The 23,959-nt window shown below is 41.6% G+C and overlaps 1 protein-coding gene across 2 annotated transcripts in view; it reads left to right on the top strand.

The window, feature by feature from the left end:
• The first annotated feature begins 3,234 nt into the window (after positions 1-3,234).
• Positions 3,235-23,959, top strand: part of arih1 (ariadne ubiquitin-conjugating enzyme E2 binding protein homolog 1 (Drosophila)) — a 57,570-nt gene continuing 36,845 nt past the window's right edge. The window contains exons 1-3 of one of the 2 annotated variants that reach the window (XM_055910123.1): positions 3,235-3,868; positions 8,216-8,283; positions 10,347-10,491. In XM_055910123.1, coding sequence (XP_055766098.1) covers positions 3,584-3,868; positions 8,216-8,283; positions 10,347-10,491 — 498 coding nt within the window. In that variant the 5' untranslated portion in view covers positions 3,235-3,583. The remainder of the gene's footprint in view (positions 3,869-8,215; positions 8,284-10,346; positions 10,492-23,959) is intronic. The other variant, XM_055910122.1, reaches the window with a different exon arrangement.

The raw sequence follows: 23,959 nt of genomic DNA, 5'->3' as shown, positions 1-23,959 counted from the left end.
ATGATCACAATGACCTTGATAGACATTTCGATTTTTTATTTTTTTGTTTGTGTATATTATACAGCAGATTTATGGAAAATTGCTGTGGGGAGTGCTATTTATATCACGTCGACTAATAATCATTCATCCATGCTGTGTGTCTCATCATTGCAGCTTTGGAAATAAATGAACTAGTTCAATAAAGGTTAAATAAATAAATTTTAAAAATCCATCCATTGCTCCTTCCTGTGTTGACTCGCTGACTTGAGGGACGAGGCCAGGAAGGTCACATATGGACGAGGCTTTGTGCACGGGGGCATTGTCATGCTGGAACAGGAAAGGGCCTTTTCCAACCTGTTCCCACAACGTTGGAAGCACAGAAGCGTTAAGATTTGTGGTCTCGTGTGGCTCAGTTGGTAGAGCATGGCGCTTGCAACGCCAGGGTTGTGGGTTCAATTCCCACGGGGGGACCAGTGTTCAATTCCCATGGGGGGACCAGGATGAATATGTATGAACTTTCCAATTTGTAAGTCGCTCTGGATAAGAGCGTCTGCTAAATGACTTAAATGTAAATGTAAGATTTCCCTTCACTGGAACTAAGGGCCCAGACCATTATTCCTCATCCACCAAACTTTACAGTTGGCACTATGCATTGGGGCAGATGGCATCTGCCAAACCCAGAAACTGCCAGATGGTGAAACATGATTCATCACTCCAGAGAACATATTTCCACTGCTCCAGAGTCCAATGGTGGTGAGCTTTACACCACTCCAGCCAACGCTTGGCATTGGGCATGGTGATCTTAGGCTGCTCAGCCATGGAAACCCATTTCATGAAACTCCAGATGAACAGTTCTTGTGCTGACGTTGCTTCCTGGGGAAGTTTGGAACTCGGTAGTTAGTGTTGTAACCGAGGACTGATTCATTTTACAAGGTCCTGTTTTGTGAGATTGTGTGGCCTACCACTTCTTGGCTGAGTCATTGTTGTTCCTAGAAGTTTCCACTTTACAATAACAGCACTTACAGTTGACCGGGGCAGCTCTAGCAGAACAGACATTTGACCACGTTGAAAGTCACTGAGCTCTTCAGTAAGGCCATTCTACTGCCAATTCTTGTCTATGGAGATCGCATGGCTGTGTGCTCGATTTTATACACCCGTCAGCAACGAGTGTGGCTGAAATAGCTGATTCTCCTCATTTGAAGTGATGTCCACATACTTATGTATATATAGTGTATAGTGTATAGTGTATTTAATGAACATGTGCAGGTTGCCTACAGGATAATTTTAAAGCAGCCTAATCAGATTAAAACATTGTGACTGGTTGTGTTTATGCCACATTAAAAAAGGGAATACATTTTAAAAGTTAAATTATACATATTTAGGCAATATTTAATTTTAGCGTTCTAGGTGCTTGAGGAATAGTCGCTCTGATTGGACAGGAGGCTAAACACGTGTTTCCTGAATAACCGGGCCTGCTGGGAACATAATGTGGCCAGATCATTATAGGACGACGATGATCTGCAACAGACAGCACATTCAGTGGAATACTTGTATTGTCCCTAAACAAGATCAATAGGGGAGATGTTTCAAATGAAATCAAACTTTATTTGTCACATGCGCCGAATGCCAACAAGTGTAGACCTTACTGTGAAATGCTGAATACAAGCCCTTAACTCTTCTTGGACTGCATTGTTGGTTAACAAAATATTGACCAAATAAACTAAAGTAAAAAAATTATAAAAAGTAACACAATAAAATAACGAGGCTAAATACATGGGGTGCCGGTACCGAGTCGGTGTGTGGGGGTACAGGTTAGAGGTAATTTGTACATGTAGGTAGGGGTGAAGTGACGATGCATAGATAATAAACAGAGAGTAGCAGCAGTGTACAGTTTCAGCTGTGTCTCATGTCTTCACTGTTCTTTCATGATGCCTCTCCACTGCATATCAGCTACTCCTATCTGCTCTTGTCGATTCATATAGAAAACGTATGCAGCTTTTAACATTTTGATGTGTGGTATGATCGCTAGTTAGCCTATTGCAGATCTGAACAGCCGACCCACTATTGACACTATGAATGGTGGAGAGTCCGTTACACTGGTAGTGACCTGTGGTATTGTAAACGTTAGCACACTGAAAAACAGTGCATGAGGGAAATACCAAAACACCTTGGTAGGGGTGAAGTGACTATGCATAGATAATAAACAGATGCAAGCAGATGAGGACATGTGACTGTATGGAAGAAATTGTATAGTAAAACCTGCAAAAGAGTGAATGTAAACCAGGAAACAAACACACTACTCCCCCCCCCCCCCCCTAAATGTAACAACAACAAAAAAGTGTTAATCACTTCCAGCTATAACATGTTGAAATCAATAGCACAGGGGCCAAAAGTTTGGTGCGTATGCCCTGTTTAAACAAACACTATTTAACATCACTGGTTAGAAGACAATTTGTTGAAGACAGTTATCTAAATTCTAGAATGTCGGACGGAGATTCTGGGTGATTCTTAAATGAATCCTCAACTCACAGTTCTACAAAAGGTAGTTCTACAAAGTGACAGAGATTGGCTTTCATTTGAGTGAAATCCGTGTATTTGTTTGCCATCGACTTTTATACAGAGAAGTTTATGTCCTGAGATGGACAGGCGCCTATAGTACCAAGCCAAATATATGAATCTGTTTAAAGCAATCAATTTACTGTATTCGTGATGACTGTAAACTTTTATATGAACGTCACCAATCTGAAGCAAAAAGGATGTGTAATTCTGCGGTGAAAATGCAGTGCCACAAACTGTCCACATTGGGGAAATTGGCATAATATCAAATAAACGTGACAAAATAATTAAATATTTTAATTTAGGATGATAGTAAATGAAGCACACTCATTTTTAACAACAATTACATCTATTTCTTACTACTTTAAACCATGGCGTTTTAAAATGCTTTCAAGCAAAATGTAACTGCGCTCTAGAACTTCCGTAGTGACTTACATAAAAATAAAAAATAGCGCTGCACTCAATATCCCCCAAAATATTATTTGAATTTACTTTATTTATTTTAAAACACGGATAATAAATTACAAAACATTGTAAGCATCTTTTTAGGTCATGGCTAGATGGGATCCAGCTTTTGTCAAAATAACGTCAGATTTGTATTTATATTAATTAATGGATTTGTATTCATTATGGATCTACATTAGCATATTTTTACGTTTCGTGGCAGGTTTGGAGAACTTACGCTGCAGGTTATGATACTGAACGTAGCAGGTTAGGAGAACTAGGTTAAGGTTAGGAAAAGAGTTAGGGTTAGTTAAAATACAAAGAATCAACTTTTTTTTACGTTAATTTGACAAAAGTTGGATCCCTTCTAGCCACGATTCTGTTTTTATTTGATCCACTTTTTCCCCCTAGTCATCCAAGTGACGTGCGTCATGACGCCGCGTCTCTTTGTGTGGTTCATCTAGCGGCGACATTTGTTGTTATTTTCGCTACAACTGAAAAATACAAGACCGACCGTTTTTTGTTGTTGACCCATTCTATTACAAGCAGGCTGCCCATTCCAAGCATCCACGTCGGCTTGTGACATCTCGATATCAACCTAGTAATGGACTCAGACGAAGGCTATAACTATGACTTCGACGAGGACGAATGCAGCGAAGACAGCGGCGCAGAGGAACCGGGGGACGACACCCTGGAGCTAGGCGAGGACGAGGTGGAACTGGTCGATCCCGCCGAGGCTGGAGGGGAGCGGGACGAGGGTTTGGAGACCGGGGGAAGTGGTCATGGGACCGGGCAAGAGGAAGAGGACTACCGCTTCGAAGTGCTGACTGCCGAGCAGATACTCCAGCATATGGTGGAGTGTATCAGGGAGGTCAACGAGGTCATCCAGGTGAGGTATTACGCGGCATGTCGGTGCAGGAAAGACCGGGGACTGTGGAAAGTTGACAGGCCACTACGCTGCTGTTAGCTAGACAAATCGTACAAATAAACGGGTAATTTAGATAGCTAACTAGTTAACTGAAGACAAATGTGTTTTGCTAGCGTCTTACATGTTATCGACTAAAGTTGTTTCGCTATCTGGCTTGTAAGTAACGTTAGGTAGATAAGTCAGGTAGCTAGCTAAGCTAACTCGCAACCGGAAGCTAATGAACGTCAACTAGGAAAGTTTAAGTTGATTAGCTAACGTCAACTAGGCAAGGTGATTAGCTAGATGTTTCTTTCAAATTTCCGTACAAGTTAACGTTAGCTAGTTTATCAATTAATCATGAAACATTGCTGTATACGTTAGCTAGTTAGTTATGTGCCTCCCAAACAGCCCTTCTGTGAACAAAGTATCTGTCAGGTAGCATATTTCCCCCCCCCAGCATTACTATCGTTTCGTAAAACTGCCCATAGGGATGTGGTCAGCTGACCGTGCCCCACTGCCCCTAGTCAGTTTCATAATAACCTCAGCAATAACAACAACACATTTTCAACCATGATCCAGTGCCTCTGGTCTGAAGAGGCAGTCCAAGGATTAACAGTCGGACACCCTATCTAGCTGAATTGGTAGAACTAAATGTTCTATATGTGTATCGGCACAGTCTGGTGTAGCTAAGAATATAACTCTAATTTTGACAATGTAATATCTTTAAATTGTCAACATTGAAGTTAAATTCTAAGCTAAGCCTGGGCATGAATCCTAGAGGTGGAACTCAACTGTACAGTATGTAGGTCTAGTCTCAAATCAAATGTTATTTTGTCACATGCTTGGTAAACAACGGGTGTTGACTAACAGTGAAATGCTTAGTTACGGGCCTTCCCAACAACGCAGAGAGAAAGGAAATAGAAAAGTTAAACACTTAATAATAAACACACAATGAGTAAGGATAACTTGGCTTTATACACAGGGTACCAGTACCGAGTCCATGTGCAGGGGTACAAGGTAGATATATACAGTACCAGTCAAACGTTTGGACACCTACTCATTCAAGGTTTTTATTTATTTTATTTTTTTACTATTTTCTACATTGTAGAATAATAGTGAAGACATTTTGGAGTAACCAAAGTGTTAAACAAATCAAAATATATTTGAGATTCTTTAAAGTTGCCTTGATGACAGCGTTGCGCACACTTAGCATTCTCTCAACCAGCTTCACGAGGTAGTCACCTGGAATGCATTTAATTTAACAGGTGTGCCTTGTTAAAAGTACATTTGTGGAATTTTGAGTTTCATAGCAACGTGTCTGAATACTTATCTAAATAAGGTAAATCTGTTTTTATTTTCTAATACAATTGCAAAAAATTATAAAAACCAGTTTTTGCTTTGTCTTTATGGGGTATTGTGTTCATACAATGCATTCGGAAAGTATTCAGACCCCTTCACTTTTTCCACATTTTGTTACGTTACAGCCTTATTCTAAAAAAAAATCTAAAATTATTGGTGTGGAAAATTTATAATTTTTTAGAACAAGGCTGTAACGTAGCAAAATTTGCAAAAAAGTGAAGGGGTCTGAATACTTTCCCGAATGCTCTGTATGAACATGTCTACCTCATACCCCTGCACACCGACTCGGTACTGGTATCCTGTGTACTGTACAGTATATAGCCAAGTTATTGTTACTCATTGTGTATTTATTCCATGTTATGGTCTATTTTTCTCCTTGTGTTGTTGGGAAGTAAGGCCCGTAAATCAGCATTTCACTGTTAGTCGACACCTGTTGTTTTCCCGAAGCGTGTGACAAATCAAATGTGGTTTGACAAACGGAGTTGGAATTCTTCACGCTCCAACTGCTGCCTGCATATCTTCCTATACATGATCTCTTTGTATGAAAATGTTTCCATACACCTGTACAGCAAGCAATGATCCAGAGTTAGCCAATCAGTTGATGATCTGCCCCCATTCTTCTTCTTTTTTTTTATAACACCATGACATGATAGAAGCTAACTTCCTTATTCATCAGGGTATTACACGACAGTCAAACCTCTTGTATTCTCTTGCCTTCATCTGAAATGTTAAAACCAACACATCAGTTGCTGGCTGCTGATTTAGATTCAAAAATCAGATTTTATTTTATTTTTATGAATGTGGTTTTTGGTTGCCACAGTGTTGAGACACCAGCGTGACAGTGGTTGTGTCCCAAATGTGACTTAATTCCCTTTTATAGTGGCTCTGGTCAAAAGTAGTGCACTATATAGGGAATAGGGTGCCATTTTGGAAATTGGGACGCAGACTCTCCCCTAAATATAGCAGGCAGTTGATCACCAGACCAGGTCAAAAAATTACAATATAGCCGCCTCCCGTCGGGCCCCGTAGGAGCCGCCTCCCGTCGGGCCCCGTAGGAGCCGCCTCCCGTCGGGCCCCGTAGGAGCCGCCTCCCGTCGGGCCCCGTAGGAGCCGCCTCCTGTCATAATATACAGTGTCACCAGGAGCAGTAGCCCTATGGCTACATTATTCAAGCTGTGCTTTTGAACCAAACAGAGGATTGTAGTAATGAATTAGGGCACTTGGTTTTGCACAATTGTCACATGACCTAAATTTTAACCTTTTTTTTTATTTCAAGCTTTTTCATCAAACTTGACTTTTTTTTTAAAATTTTACGCCCAATGGTCAAATCAAATTTTATTTGTCACGCGCTGAAATACAATAGTACAACAGTGAAATGCTTACTTACAAAGCCCTTAACTAGCAATGCTTTAAGTGTTAAATAAAAAAGAAAAGTAACATAATTAAACAGCAGCAGGAAAATAACAGTAGTGAGGCTATATACAGGGTGTTACGGTACAGAGTCAATGTGGAGGCTATATACAGGGTGTTATGGTACAGAGTCAATTTGGAGGCAATATACAGGGGGTACCGGTACAGAGTCAATGTGGAGGCTATATACAGGGTGTTACGGTACAGAGTCAATGTGGAGGCTATATACAGGGTGTTACGGTACAGAGTCAATGTGGAGGCTATATACAGGGGGTACCGGTACAGAGTCAGTGTGGAGGCTATATACAGGGGGTACCGGTACAGAGTCAGTGTGGAGGCTATATACAGGGGGTACCGGTACAGAGTCAATGTGGAGGCTATATACAGGGGGTACCGGTACAGAGTCAATGTGGAGGCTATATACAGGGGGTACCGCTACAGTGTCAATGTGGAGGCTATATACAGGGGTTACCGGTACAGAGTCAATGTGGAGGCTATATACAGGGGGTACCGGTACAGAGTCAATGTGGAGGCTATATACAGGGGGTACCGGTACAGTGTCAATGTGGAGACTATATACAGGGGGTACCGCTACAGTGTCAATGTGGAGGCAATATACAGGGGGTACTGGTACTGAGTCAAAGTGGAGGCAATATACAGGGGGTACCGGTTAGTCAAGGTAATTGAGGTAATATGTACATGTAGGTCGGTGTAAAGTAACTATGCATAGATAATAAACAGAGAGTAGCAGCAGCGTAAAAGAGGGGTCTGGGTAGCCCTTTGATTAGCTGTTCAGAAGTCTTATGGCTTGGGAGTAGAAGCTCTTAAGGAGCCTTTTGGACCTAGACTTGGCGCTCCGGTACCGCTTGCCGTGTGGTAGCGCAGAGAACAGTCTGACTAGGGTGGCTGGAGTCTTTGACAATTTTAGGGCCTTCCTCTGACACCGCCTGGTATAGAGGTCCTGGGTGGCAGGAAGCTTGGCCCCAGTGATGTACTGGGCCGTACGCACTACCCTCTGTAGTGCCTTGCACTTGCGACTTGCGGTCGGAGGCCGAGCAGTTGCCATACCAGGCAGTTGACCAACCAGTCAGGATGACCAACCAGTCAGGATGCTCTCGATGGTGCAGCTTTGGAACCTTTTGAGAATCTGAGGACCCCATGCCAAATCTTTTCAGTCTCCTGAGGGAGAATAGGTCCAACACCATCCCTTAAGCTTTCTCATTTCTGGATAACTCTTCAAAATACAGGATAATCTCTTGCTTTATCACATGACTGCGTATAACACAAAGTCGTAGTTATGACCAGTGATGAGGTTTGACTGGTACTCACACATATTGTCTATGTTATAATAATCACTAGTGTTTTTTTTTTTTTTTTTAATGGTGACAACAACATTATAAACCTGTCCTAGGCCATAATCATTTAAATGTTGTATCTTAGCCTCCTTAGCATTATCATAATACCAGCAGTCAAACATTAGCGACCGTTTTCCATGTGTAGGCCTAATGTTGAACTGTGTAGGGTGCTAACTTGTTGCGTTTCTCTGTCTCCATTTTTTAGAATCCTGCAACGATCACCAGAATCCTTCTGAGTCACTTCAACTGGGACAGAGAGAAGCTCATGGAAAGGTGAACGGCTAGGGTTTATTTATCCAGTTTTTATATGATTGGTTTCATTCTGCTGGGTTTTCAAAAAGACGCTGTGATGACGTGTTTGTTGTCAAAGCTTGTTTCTGCCTCTCGCTCTCCTTTTTAAAAAATTCTATTCGTTTTTTTATTGGCATGACGTGTTGATCCATATTGCCAAACACAACGTTCCAATAGAAATGAACTGTGTGTGTGTGTGTGTGTGTGTGTGTGTGTGTGTGTGTGTGTGTGTGTGTGTGTGTGTGTGTGTGTGTGTGTGTGTGTTCAGTTGAAAGGGCTTTAATGGCATGGGAAACATATGTTAACATTACCAAAGCAAGTGAAGTAGATAATAAACAAAAGTGAAATAAACAAAAATAAATGATCAGTAAACATTACTCACTAAGGTTCTAAAGTTATATATTTCTATTTACGTGTGTCTGTTTACAGTGTTGTAACGATGTACAAATAGTTAAAGGAAAATTAATGAACATAAATATGGGTTGTATTTACAGTGAATTCTGAAAGTATTGAGTATTATTGACTTCACTTTTCCCACATTGTGTTACGTTTCAGCCTTATTCTAAAAACGGATTACATTTTTCACCTCATCCATCGACACACAATACCCCAATAATGACAAAGCAAAAAATAAAAACATTTTTTTTAGGAATGTATAAAACACTTTTCATCTGTTTTTAAGATGAGGCTGTAACGTAACACTGTGGGAAAGGTCAAGGGGTCTGAATACTTTCCCAATGCGGTGGACAATGGTGTTTGTTCTTCACTGGTTGACCTTTTCTTGTGGCAACAGGTCACAAATCTTGCTGCTGTGATGTCACACTGTGGTATTTCACCCAGTAGATATGGGAGTTTATCAAAATTGGATTTGTTTTCGAATTCTTTGTGGGTCTGTATAATCTGAGGGAAATATGTGTCTCTAATATGGTCATACATTGGGCAGGAGGTTAGGAAGTGCAGCTCAGTTTCCACCTCATTTTGTGGGCAGTGAGCGCACAGCCTGTCTTCTCTTGAGAGCCATGTCTGCCTACGGCGGCCTTTCTCAATAGCAAGGCTATGCTCACGGAGCCTGTACATAGTCAAAGCTTTCCTTAAGTTTGGGTCAGTCACAGTGGTCAGGTATTCTGCCACTGTGTACTCTCTGTTTAGGGCCAAATAGCATTCTAGTTTGCTCTGTTTTTTTTAAATTCTTTCCAATGTGTCAAGTAATATTATTTTTGTTTTCTCATGATTTGGTTGGGTCTAATTGTGTTGCTGTCCTGGGGCTCTGTGGGGTGTGTTTGTGTTTGTGAACAGAGCCCTAGGACCAGCTTGCTTAGGGGACTCTTCTCCAGGTTCATCTCTCTGTAGGTGATGGCTTTGTTATGGAAGGTTTGGGAATCGCTTCCTTTTATGTGGTTGTAGAATTTGACGGCTCTTTTCTGGATTTTGATAATTAGCGGGTATCGGCCTAATTCTGCTCTGCATGCATTACTTGGTGTTTTATGTTGTATACCGGGGATATATTTGCAGAATTCTGCATGCAGTCTCAATTTGGTGTTTGTCCCATTTTGTGAATTCTTGGTTGGTGAGCGGACACCAGACCTCACAACCATAAAGGGCAACGGGTTCTATAACTGATTCAAGTATTTTTAGCCAGATCCTAATTGGTATGTTGAATTTATGTTCCTTTTGATGGCATAGAAGGCCCTTCTTGCCTTGTCTCTTAATAAATCGTTCACAGCTTTGTGGAAGTTACCTGTGGCGCTGGATATTTAGGCCGAGGTATGTACAGTTTGTCGTGTGCTCTAGGGCAACGACGTCTAGATGGAATGTGTATTTGTGATCCTGGCAACTGGACCTTTTTTTTGGGAAAACCATTATTTTAGTCTTACTGAGATTTACTGTCAGGGCCCAGGTCTGACAGAATCTGTGCAGAAGATCTAGGTGCTGCTGTAGGCCCTCGGTTGGGGACAGAGGGTGAGGCCCGAGTGCTGCAGACTGTTCTAGTGCCCTCGCCAATTCTCTCTCCTCTCCCTCTCCTGTTCCTCCTCTTCTCTCTGCAGGTATTTCGATGGTAATGTGGATAAGCTGTTCTCCGAGTGCCACGTCATCAACCCCTGTAAGAAGTCGAGGACAAGACTGATGAGCACAAGATCCGCTGCTCAGGACCTGCCGTGTCAGATCTGCTATCTCAACTACCCCAACTCAGTCAGTCCCGTCATATATTATAATTATATTACTTACCTTTATATTATCTAAACTACCCCAACTCAGTCAGTCCCGTCATATATTATAATTATATTACTTACCTTTATATTATCTCAACTACCCCAACTCAGTCAGTCCCGTCATATATTATAATTATATTACTTGCCTTGTCATATCTGCTATCTAAACCCCCAACTCAGTCAGGTTTTTACCTTCTCAATATTTGTTTGTATCTGCCCCCCCCCCCCCCTCATTTCTATCTCTGGCTTTTCTGATAGATACATTATTGAGGAAAAATGTACTGACTGTGATAAGTGTCCCACCTAGCTATCTGGAGATGAATGTACTGACTATGACTGTGATATGTGGTTGTCTCACCTAGCTATCTGTAGATGAATGTACTGACTATGACTGTGATATGTGGTTGTCTCACCTAGCTATCTGTAGATGAATGTACTGACTATGACTGTGATATGTGGTTGTCTCACCTAGCTATCTGTAGATGAATGTACTGACTATGACTGTGATATGTGGTTGTCTCACCTAGCTATCTGGAGATGAATGTACTGACTGTGATATGTGGTTGTCTCACCTAGCTATCTGTAGATGAATGTACTGACTGTGATATGTGGTTGTCCCACCTAGCTATCTGGAGATGAATGTACTGACTATGACTGTGATATGTGGTTGTCTCACCTAGCTATCTGTAGATGAATGTACTGACTATGACTGTGATATGTGGTTGTCCCACCTAGCTATCTGTAGATCAATGTACTGACTATGACTGTGATATGTGGTTGTCCCTCCTAGCTATCTGTAGATGAATGTACTGACTATGACTGTGATATGTGGTTGTCCCACCTAGCTATCTGTAGATGAATGTACTGACTGTGATATGTGGTTGTCCCACCTAGCTATCTGTAGATGAATGTACTGACTGTGATATGTGGTTGTCCCACCTAGCTATCTGTAGATGAATGTACTGACTATGACTGTGATATGTGGTTGTCCCACCTAGCTATCTGTAGATGAATGTACTGACTATGACTGTGATATGTGGTTGTCCCACCTAGCTATCTGAAGATGAATGTACTGACTATGACTGTGATATGTGGTTGTCTCACCTAGCTATCTGTAGATGAATGTACTGACTATGACTGTGATATGTGGTTGTCCCACCTAGCTATCTGTAGATGAATGTACTGACTATGACTGTGATATGTGGTTGTCTCACCTAGCTATCTGGAGATGAATGTACTGACTATGACTGTGATATGTGGTTGTCCCACCTAGCTATCTGAAGATGAATGTACTGACTGTGATATGTGGTTGTCTCACCTAGCTATCTGTAGATGAATGTACTGACTGTGATATGTGGTTGTCTCACCTAGCTATCTGTAGATGAATGTACTGACTATGACTGTGATATGTGGTTGTCCCACCTAGCTATCTGGAGATGAATGTACTGACTGTGATATGTGGTTGTCTTACCTAGCTATCTGGAGATGAATGTACTGACTATGACTGTGATATGTGGTTGTCCCACCTAGCTATCTGGAGATGAATGTACTGACTGTGATATGTGGTTGTCCCACCTAGCTATCTGAAGATGAATGTACTGACTGTGATATGTGGTTGTCCCACCTAGCTATCTGGAGATGAATGTACTGACTGTGATATGTGGTTGTCTCACCTAGCTATCTGGAGATGAATGTACTGACTGTGATATGTGGTTGTCCCACCTAGCTATCTGTAGATGAATGTACTGACTATGACTGTGATATGTGGTTGTCTCACCTAGCTATCTGGAGATGAATGTACTGACTATGACTGTGATATGTGGTTGTCCCACCTAGCTATCTGTAGATGAATGTACTGACTGTGATATGTGGTTGTCCCACCTAGCTATCTGTAGATGAATGTACTGACTATGACTGTGATATGTGGTTGTCTCACCTAGCTATCTGTAGATGAATGTACTGACTATGACTGTGATATGTGGTTGTCCCACCTAGCTATCTGTAGATGAATGTACTGACTATGACTGTGATATGTGGTTGTCCCACCTAGCTATCTGTAGATGAATGTACTGACTGTGATATGTGGTTGTCCCACCTAGCTATCTGTAGATGAATGTACTGACTATGACTGTGATATGTGGTTGTCTCACCTAGCTATCTGTAGATGAATGTACTGACTGTGATATGTGGTTGTCCCACCTAGCTATCTGGAGATGAATGTACTGACTATGACTGTGATATGTGGTTGTCTCACCTAGCTATCTGGAGATGAATGTACTGACTATGACTGTGATATGTGGTTGTCCCACCTAGCTATCTGTAGATGAATGTACTGACTGTGATATGTGGTTGTCCCACCTAGCTATCTGTAGATGAATGTACTGACTGTGATATGTGGTTGTCTCACCTAGCTATCTGTAGATGAATGTACTGACTATGACTGTGATATGTGGTTGTCTCACCTAGCTATCTGTAGATGAATGTACTGACTGTGATATGTGGTTGTCCCACCTAGCTATCTGGAGATGAATGTACTGACTGTGACTGTGATATGTGGTTGTCTCACCTAGCTATCTGTAGATGAATGTACTGACTGTGATATGTGGTTGTCCCACCTAGCTATCTGTAGATGAATGTACTGACTGTGATATGTGGTTGTCTCACCTAGCTATCTGTAGATGAATGTACTGACTGTGATATGTGGTTGTCCCACCTAGCTATCTGTAGATGAATGTACTGACTATGATATGTGATTGTCTCACCTTGCTATCTGGAGATGAATGTACTGACTATGACTGTGATATGTGGTTGTCTCACCTAGCTATCTGAAGATGAATGTACTGACTATGACTGTGATATGTGGTTGTCTCACCTAGCTATCTGTAGATGAATGTACTGACTGTGATATGTGGTTGTCCCACCTAGCTATCTGGAGATGAATGTACTGACTGTGATATGTGGTTGTCCCACCTAGCTATCTGTAGATGAATGTACTGACTGTGACTGTGATATGTGGTTGTCTCACCTAGCTATCTGTAGATGAATGTACTGACTATGACTGTGATATGTGGTTGTCCCACCTAGCTATCTGTAGATGAATGTACTGACTATGACTGTGATATGTGGTTGTCCCACCTAGCTATCTGTAGATGAATGTACTGACTGTGATATGTGGTTGTCCCACCTAGCTATCTGTAGATGAATGTACTGACTATGACTGTGATATGTGGTTGTCTCACCTAGCTATCTGTAGATGAATGTACTGACTATGACTGTGATATGTGGTTGTCCCACCTAGCTATCTGTAGATGAATGTACTGACTGTGATATGTGGTTGTCCCACCTAGCTATCTGGAGATGAATGTACTGACTATGACTGTGATATGTGGTTGTCTCACCTAGCTATCTGTAGATGAATGTACTGACTATGACTGTGATATGTGGTTGTCCCACCTAGCTATCTGAAGATGAATGTACTGACTGTGATATGTGGTTGTCCCACCTAGCTATCTGTAGATGAATGTACTGACTATGACTGTGATATGTGGTTGTCTCACCTAGCTATCTGTAGATGAATGTACTGACTATGACTGTGATATGTGGTTGTCTCACCTAGCTATCTGTAGATGAATGTACTGACTATGACTGTGATATGTGGTTGTCTCACCTAGCTATCTGTAGATGAATGTACTGACTGTGATATGTGGTTGTCTCACCTAGCTATCTGTAGATGAATGTACTGACTATGACTGTGATATGTGGTTGTCTCACCTAGCTATCTGTAGATGAATGTACTGACTATGACAGTGATATGTGGTTGTCCCACCTAGCTATCTGTAGATGAATGTACTGACTGTGATATGTGGTTGTCCCACCTAGCTATCTGTAGATTAATGTACTGACTATGACTGTGATATGTGGTTGTCCCACCTAGCTATCTGTAGATGAATGTACTGACTATGACTGTGATATGTGGTTGTCCCACCTAGCTATCTGGAGATGAATGTACTGACTATGACTGTGATATGTGGTTGTCCCACCTAGCTATCTGTAGATGAATGTACTGACTGTGATATGTGGTTGTCTCACCTAGCTATCTGAAGATGAATGTACTGACTATGACTGTGATATGTGGTTGTCCCACCTAGCTATCTGGAGATGAATGTACTGACTGTGATATGTGGTTGTCCCACCTAGCTATCTGTAGATGAATGTACTGACTATGACTGTGATATGTGGTTGTCCCACCTAGCTATCTGGAGATGAATGTACTGACTATGACTGTGATATGTGGTTGTCCCACCTAGCTATCTGTAGATGAATGTACTGACTGTGATATGTGGTTGTCCCACCTAGCTATCTGTAGATGAATGTACTGACTATGACTGTGATATGTGGTTGTCCCACCTAGCTATCTGAAGATGAATGTACTGACTGTGATATGTGGTTGTCCCACCTAGCTATCTGGAGATGAATGTACTGACTGTGATATGTGGTTGTCTCACCTAGCTATCTGTAGATGAATGTACTGACTATGACTGTGATATGTGGTTGTCTCACCTAGCTATCTGTAGATGAATGTACTGACTATGACTGTGATATGTGGTTGTCCCACCTAGCTATACGTAGATTAATGTACTGACTATGACTGTGATATGTGGTTGTCTCACCTAGCTATCTGTAGATGAATGTACTGACTATGACTGTGATATGTGGTTGTCTCACCTAGCTATCTGTAGATGAATGTACTGACTATGACTGTGATATGTGGTTGTCCCACCTAGCTATCTGTAGATGAATGTACTGACTATGACTGTGATATGTGGTTGTCCCACCTAGCTATCTGTAGATGAATGTACTGACTATGACTGTGATATGTGGTTGTCCCACCTAGCTATCTGTAGATGAATGTACTGACTATGACTGTGATATGTGGTTGTCTCACCTAGCTATCTGTAGATGAATGTACTGACTGTGATATGTGGTTGTCTCACCTAGCTATCTGTAGATGAATGTACTGACTATGACTGTGATATGTGGTTGTCCCACCTAGCTATCTGGAGATGAATGTACTGACTATGACTGTGATATGTGGTTGTCCCACCTAGCTATCTGTAGATGAATGTACTGACTATGACTGTGATATGTGGTTGTCCCACCTAGCTATCTGGAGATGAATGTACTGACTGTGATATGTGGTTGTCTTACCTAGCTATCTGTAGATGAATGTACTGACTATGACTGTGATATGTGGTTGTCCCACCTAGCTATCTGGAGATGAATGTACTGACTGTGATATGTGGTTGTCCCACCTAGCTATCTGGAGATGAATGTACTGACTGTGATATGTGGTTGTCTCACCTAGCTATCTGGAGATGAATGTACTGACTGTGATATGTGGTTGTCCCACCTAGCTATCTGTAGATGAATGTACTGACTGTGATATGTGGTTGTCCCACCTAGCTATCTGTAGATGAATGTACTGACTATGACTGTGATATGTGGTTGTCTCACCTAGCTATCTGTAGATGAATGTACTGACTGTGGTATGTGGTTGTCCCACCTAGCTATCTGTAGATGAATGTACTGACTATGACTGTGATATGTGGTTGTCTCACCTAGCTATCTGTAGATGAATGTACTGACTATGACTGTGATATGTGGTTGTCCCACCTAGCTATCTGTAGATGAATGTACTGACTATGACTGTGATATGTGGTTGTCCCACCTAGCTATCTGTAGATGAATGTACTGACTGTGATATGTGGTTGTCCCACCTAGCTATCTGTAGATGAATGTACTGACTGTGACTGTGATATGTGGTTGTCTCACCTAGCTATCTGTAGATGAATGTACTGACTATGACTGTGATATGTGGTTGTCTCACCTAGCTATCTGTAGATGAATGTACTGACTATGACTGTGATATGTGGTTGTCTCACCTAGCTATCTGTAGATGAATGTACTGACTATGACTGTGATATGTGGTTGTCCCACCTAGCTATCTGGAGATGAATGTACTGACTGTGATATGTGGTTGTCCCACCTAGCTATCTGTAGATGAATGTACTGACTATGACTGTGATATGTGGTTGTCCCACCTAGCTATCTGTAGATGAATGTACTGACTATGACTGTGATATGTGGTTGTCTCACCTAGCTATCTGTAGATGAATGTACTGACTATGACTGTGATATGTGGTTGTCCCACCTAGCTATCTGTAGATGAATGTACTGACTATGACTGTGATATGTGGTTGTCTCACCTAGCTATCTGTAGATGAATGTACTGACTATGACTGTGATATGTGGTTGTCCCACCTAGCTATCTGTAGATGAATGTACTGACTGAGATATGTGGTTGTCCCACCTAGCTATCTGAAGATGAATGTACTGACTGTGACTGTGATATGTGGTTGTCTCACCTAGCTATCTGTAGATGAATGTACTGACTGTGATATGTGGTTGTCCCACCTAGCTATCTGTAGATGAATGTACTGACTGTGATATGTGGTTGTCTCACCTAGCTATCTGTAGATGAATGTACTGACTGTGATATGTGGTTGTCCCACCTAGCTATCTGTAGATGAATGTACTGACTATGATATGTGATTGTCTCACCTAGCTATCTGTAGATGAATGTACTGACTGTGATATGTGGTTGTCTCACCTAGCTATCTGTAGATGAATGTACTGACTGTGATATGTGGTTGTCCCACCTAGCTATCTGGAGATGAATGTACTGACTATGACTGTGATATGTGGTTGTCTCACCTAGCTATCTGTAGATGAATGTACTGACTATGACTGTGATATGTGGTTGTCCCACCTAGCTATCTGTAGATGAATGTACTGACTGTGATATGTGGTTGTCCCACCTAGCTATCTGTAGATGAATGTACTGACTATGACTGTGATATGTGGTTGTCTCACCTAGCTATCTGTAGATGAATGTACTGACTATGACTGTGATATGTGGTTGTCCCACCTAGCTATCTGTAACTGAATGTACTGACTGTGATATGTGGTTGTCCCACCTAGCTATCTGGAGATGAATGTACTGACTATGACTGTGATATGTGGTTGTCTCACCTAGCTATCTGTAGATGAATGTACTGACTATGACTGTGATATGTGGTTGTCCCACCTAGCTATCTGAAGATGAATGTACTGACTGTGATATGTGGTTGTCCCACCTAGCTATCTGTAGATGAATGTACTGACTATGACTGTGATATGTGGTTGTCTCACCTAGCTATCTGTAGATGAATGTACTGACTATGACTGTGATATGTGGTTGTCTCACCTAGCTATCTGTAGATGAATGTACTGACTATGACTGTGATATGTGGTTGTCTCACCTTGCTATCTGTAGATGAATGTACTGACTGTGATATGTGGTTGTCTCACCTAGCTATCTGTAGATGAATGTACTGACTATGACTGTGATATGTGGTTGTCTCACCTAGCTATCTGTAGATGAATGTACTGACTATGACAGTGATATGTGGTTGTCCCACCTAGCTATCTGTAGATGAATGTACTGACTATGACTGTGATATGTGGTTGTCCCACCTAGCTATCTGTAGATGAATGTACTGACTATGACTGTGATATGTGGTTGTCCCACCTAGCTATCTGGAGATGAATGTACTGACTATGACTGTGATATGTGGTTGTCCCACCTAGCTATCTGTAGATGAATGTACTGACTGTGATATGTGGTTGTCTCACCTAGCTATCTGAAGATGAATGTACTGACTATGACTGTGATATGTGGTTGTCCCACCTAGCTATCTGAAGATGAATGTACTGACTATGACTGTGATATGTGGTTGTCCCACCTAGCTATCTGGAGATGAATGTACTGACTGTGATATGTGGTTGTCCCACCTAGCTATCTGTAGATGAATGTACTGACTATGACTGTGATATGTGGTTGTCTCACCTAGCTATCTGAAGATGAATGTACTGACTATGACTGTGATATGTGGTTGTCCCACCTAGCTATCTGTAGATGAATGTACTGACTATGACTGTGATATGTGGTTGTCCCACCTAGCTATCTGTAGATGAATGTACTGACTATGACATGTGGTTGTCCCACCTAGCTATCTGTAGATGAATGTACTGACTGTGATATGTGGTTGTCCCACCTAGCTATCTGTAGATGAATGTACTGACTATGACATGTGGTTGTCCCACCTAGCTATCTGTAGATGAATGTACTGACTGTGATATGTGGTTGTCCCACCTAGCTATCTGTAGATGAATGTACTGACTATGACTGTGATATGTGGTTGTCCCACCTAGCTATCTGGAGATGAATGTACTGACTGTGATATGTGATTGTCTCACCTAGCTATCTGTAGATGAATGTACTGACTGTGATATGTGGTTGTCTCACCTAGCTATCTGTAGATGAATGTACTGACTGTGATATGTGATTGTCTCACCTAGCTATCTGTAGATGAATGTACTGACTGTGATATGTGATTGTCCCACCTAGCTATCTGTAGATGAATGTACTGACTATGACTGTGATATGTGGTTGTCCCACCTAGCTATCTGAAGATGAATGTACTGACTATGACTGTGATATGTGGTTGTCTCACCTAGCTATCTGTAGATGAATGTACTGACTATGACTGTGATATGTGGTTGTCCCACCTAGCTATCTGTAGATGAATGTACTGACTGATATGTGGTTGTCTCACCTAGCTATCTGTAGATGAATGTACTGACTATGACTGTGATATGTGGTTGTCCCACCTAGCTATCTGTAGATGAATGTACTGACTATGACTGTGATATGTGGTTGTCCCACCTAGCTATCTGTAGATGAATGTACTGACTGAGATATGTGGTTGTCCCACCTAGCTATCTGAAGATGAATGTACTGACTGTGACTGTGATATGTGGTTGTCTCACCTAGCTATCTGTAGATGAATGTACTGACTGTGATATGTGGTTGTCCCACCTAGCTATCTGTAGATGAATGTACTGACTGTGATATGTGGTTGTCTCACCTAGCTATCTGTAGATGAATGTACTGACTGTGATATGTGGTTGTCCCACCTAGCTATCTGTAGATGAATGTACTGACTATGATATGTGATTGTCTCACCTAGCTATCTGTAGATGAATGTACTGACTATGACTGTGATATGTGGTTGTCCCACCTAGCTATCTGTAGATGAATGTACTGACTATGACTGTGATATGTGGTTGTCTCACCTAGCTATCTGGAGATGAATGTACTGACTATGACTGTGATATGTGGTTGTCTCACCTAGCTATCTGGAGATGAATGTACTGACTGTGATATGTGGTTGTCCCACCTAGCTATCTGTAGATGAATGTACTGACTGTGACTGTGATATGTGGTTGTCTCACCTAGCTATCTGTAGATGAATGTACTGACTATGACTGTGATATGTGGTTGTCCCACCTAGCTATCTGTAGATGAATGTACTGACTGTGATATGTGGTTGTCCCACCTAGCTATCTGGAGATGAATGTACTGACTATGACTGTGATATGTGGTTGTCTCACCTAGCTATCTGTAGATGAATGTACTGACTATGACTGTGATATGTGGTTGTCCCACCTAGCTATCTGAAGATGAATGTACTGACTGTGATATGTGGTTGTCCCACCTAGCTATCTGTAGATGAATGTACTGACTATGACTGTGATATGTGGTTGTCCCACCTAGCTATCTGTAGATGAATGTACTGACTATGACTGTGATATGTGGTTGTCCCACCTAGCTATCTGGAGATGAATGTACTGACTATGACTGTGATATGTGGTTGTCCCACCTAGCTATCTGTAGATGAATGTACTGACTGTGATATGTGGTTGTCTCACCTAGCTATCTGAAGATGAATGTACTGACTATGACTGTGATATGTGGTTGTCCCACCTAGCTATCTGAAGATGAATGTACTGACTATGACTGTGATATGTGGTTGTCCCACCTAGCTATCTGGAGATGAATGTACTGACTGTGATATGTGGTTGTCCCACCTAGCTATCTGTAGATGAATGTACTGACTATGACTGTGATATGTGGTTGTCTCACCTAGCTATCTGAAGATGAATGTACTGACTATGACTGTGATATGTGGTTGTCCCACCTAGCTATCTGGAGATGAATGTACTGACTATGACTGTGATATGTGGTTGTCCCACCTAGCTATCTGTAGATGAATGTACTGACTGTGATATGTGGTTGTCCCACCTAGCTATCTGTAGATGAATGTACTGACTGTGACTGTGATATGTGGTTGTCTCACCTAGCTATCTGAAGATGAATGTACTTGCTATGACTGTGATATGTGGTTGTCCCACCTAGCTATCTGTAGATGAATGTACTGACTATGACTGTGATATGTGGTTGTCCCACCTAGCTATCTGAAGATGAATGTACTGACTGTGATATGTGGTTGTCTCACCTAGCTATCTGTAGATGAATGTACTGACTATGACTGTGATATGTGGTTGTCTCACCTAGCTATCTGTAGATGAATGTACTGACTATGACTGTGATATGTGGTTGTCCCACCTAGCTATACGTAGATTAATGTACTGACTATGACTGTGATATGTGGTTGTCTCACCTAGCTATCTGTAGATGAATGTACTGACTATGACTGTGATATGTGGTTGTCTCACCTAGCTATCTGTAGATGAATGTACTGACTATGACTGTGATATGTGGTTGTCCCACCTAGCTATCTGTAGATGAATGTACTGACTATGACTGTGATATGTGGTTGTCTCACCTAGCTATCTGTAGATGAATGTACTGACTGTGATATGTGGTTGTCTCACCTAGCTATCTGTAGATGAATGTACTGACTGTGATATGTGGTTGTCTCACCTAGCTATCTGTAGATGAATGTACTGACTATGACTGTGATATGTGGTTGTCCCACCTAGCTATCTGGAGATGAATGTACTGACTATGACTGTGATATGTGGTTGTCCCACCTAGCTATCTGTAGATGAATGTACTGACTATGACTGTGATATGTGGTTGTCCCACCTAGCTATCTGGAGATGAATGTACTGACTGTGATATGTGGTTGTCTTACCTAGCTATCTGGAGATGAATGTACTGACTATGACTGTGATATGTGGTTGTCCCACCTAGCTATCTGGAGATGAATGTACTGACTGTGATATGTGGTTGTCCCACCTAGCTATCTGGAGATGAATGTACTGACTGTGATATGTGGTTGTCCCACCTAGCTATCTGAAGATGAATGTACTGACTATGACTGTGATATGTGGTTGTCCCACCTAGCTATCTGGAGATGAATGTACTGACTGTGATATGTGGTTGTCCCACCTAGCTATCTGGAGATGAATGTACTGACTATGACTGTGATATGTGGTTGTCCCACCTAGCTATCTGGAGATGAATGTACTGACTGTGATATGTGGTTGTCCCACCTAGCTATCTGTAGATGAATGTACTGACTGTGATATGTGGTTGTCCCACCTAGCTATCTGGAGATGAATGTACTGACTGTGATATGTGGTTGTCCCACCTAGCTATCTGTAGATGAATGTACTGACTATGACTGTGATATGTGGTTGTCTCACCTAGCTATCTGGAGATGAATGTACTGACTATGACTGTGATATGTGGTTGTCCCACCTAGCTATCTGTAGATGAATGTACTGACTGTGATATGTGGTTGTCCCACCTAGCTATCTGTAGATGAATGTACTGACTATGACTGTGATATGTGGTTGTCCCACCTAGCTATCTGGAGATGAATGTACTGACTGTGATATGTGGTTGTCCCACCTAGCTATCTGTAGATGAATGTACTGACTATGACTGTGATATGTGGTTGTCCCACCTAGCTATCTGTAGATGAATGTACTGACTATGACTGTGATATGTGGTTGTCTCACCTAGCTATCTGTAGATGAATGTACTGACTATGACTGTGATATGTGGTTGTCTCACCTAGCTATCTGTAGATGAATGTACTGACTATGACTGTGATATGTGGTTGTCTCACCTAGCTATCTGTAGATGAATGTACTGACTGTGATATGTGGTTGTCCCACCTAGCTATCTGTAGATGAATGTACTGACTGTGATATGTGGTTGTCCCACCTAGCTATCTGTAGATGAATGTACTGACTGTGATATGTGGTTGTCCCACCTAGCTATCTGTAGATGAATGTACTGACTGTGATATGTGGTTGTCTCACCTAGCTATCTGGAGATGAATGTACTGACTGTGATATGTGGTTGTCCCACCTAGCTATCTGGAGATGAATGTACTGACTATGACTGTGATATGTGGTTGTCCCACCTAGCTATCTGAAGATGAATGTACTGACTGTGACTGTGATATGTGGTTGTCCCACCTAGCTATCTGTAGATGAATGTACTGACTATGACTGTGATATGTGGTTGTCTCACCTAGCTATCTGTAGATGAATGTACTGACTATGACTGTGATATGTGGTTGTCTCACCTAGCTATCTGTAGATGAATGTACTGACTGTGATATGTGGTTGTCCCACCTAGCTATCTGGAGATGAATGTACTGACTATGACTGTGATATGTGGTTGTCTCACCTAGCTATCTGTAGATGAATGTACTGACTATGACTGTGATATGTGGTTGTCCCACCTAGCTATCTGTAGATGAATGTACTGACTATGACTGTGATATGTGGTTGTCTCACCTAGCTATCTGTAGATGAATGTACTGACTATGACAGTGATATGTGGTTGTCCCACCTAGCTATCTGAAGATGAATGTACTGACTGTGATATGTGGTTGTCCCACCTAGCTATCTGTAGATGAATGTACTGACTATGACTGTGATATGTGGTTGTCTCACCTAGCTATCTGGAGATGAATGTACTGACTATGACTGTGATATGTGGTTGTCTCACCTAGCTATCTGTAGATGAATGTACTGACTGTGATATGTGGTTGTCTCACCTAGCTATCTGTAGATGAATGTACTGACTATGACTGTGATATGTGGTTGTCTCACCTAGCTATCTGTAGATGAATGTACTGACTATGACTGTGATATGTGGTTGTCTCACCTAGCTATCTGTAGATGAATGTACTGACTGTGATATGTGGTTGTCTCACCTAGCTATCTGTAGATGAATGTACTGACTATGACTGTGATATGTGGTTGTCCCACCTAGCTATCTGTAGATGAATGTACTGACTATGACTGTGATATGTGGTTGTCCCACCTAGCTATCTGTAGATGAATGTACTGACTATGACTGTGATATGTGGTTGTCCCACCTAGCTATCTGTAGATGAATGTACTGACTATGACTGTGATATGTGGTTGTCTCACCTAGCTATCTGGAGATGAATGTACTGACTATGACTGTGATATGTGGTTGTCCCACCTAGCTATCTGAAGATGAATGTACTGAC

Source organism: Salvelinus fontinalis, unplaced genomic scaffold, assembly GCF_029448725.1.
Source record: "Salvelinus fontinalis isolate EN_2023a unplaced genomic scaffold, ASM2944872v1 scaffold_0001, whole genome shotgun sequence".
In the NCBI taxonomy this organism is placed as follows: domain Eukaryota; kingdom Metazoa; phylum Chordata; class Actinopteri; order Salmoniformes; family Salmonidae; genus Salvelinus; species Salvelinus fontinalis.
The sequence above is the reverse complement of the archived record's forward strand: the minus strand, read 5'-3'. Positions and strand labels throughout refer to the sequence as shown.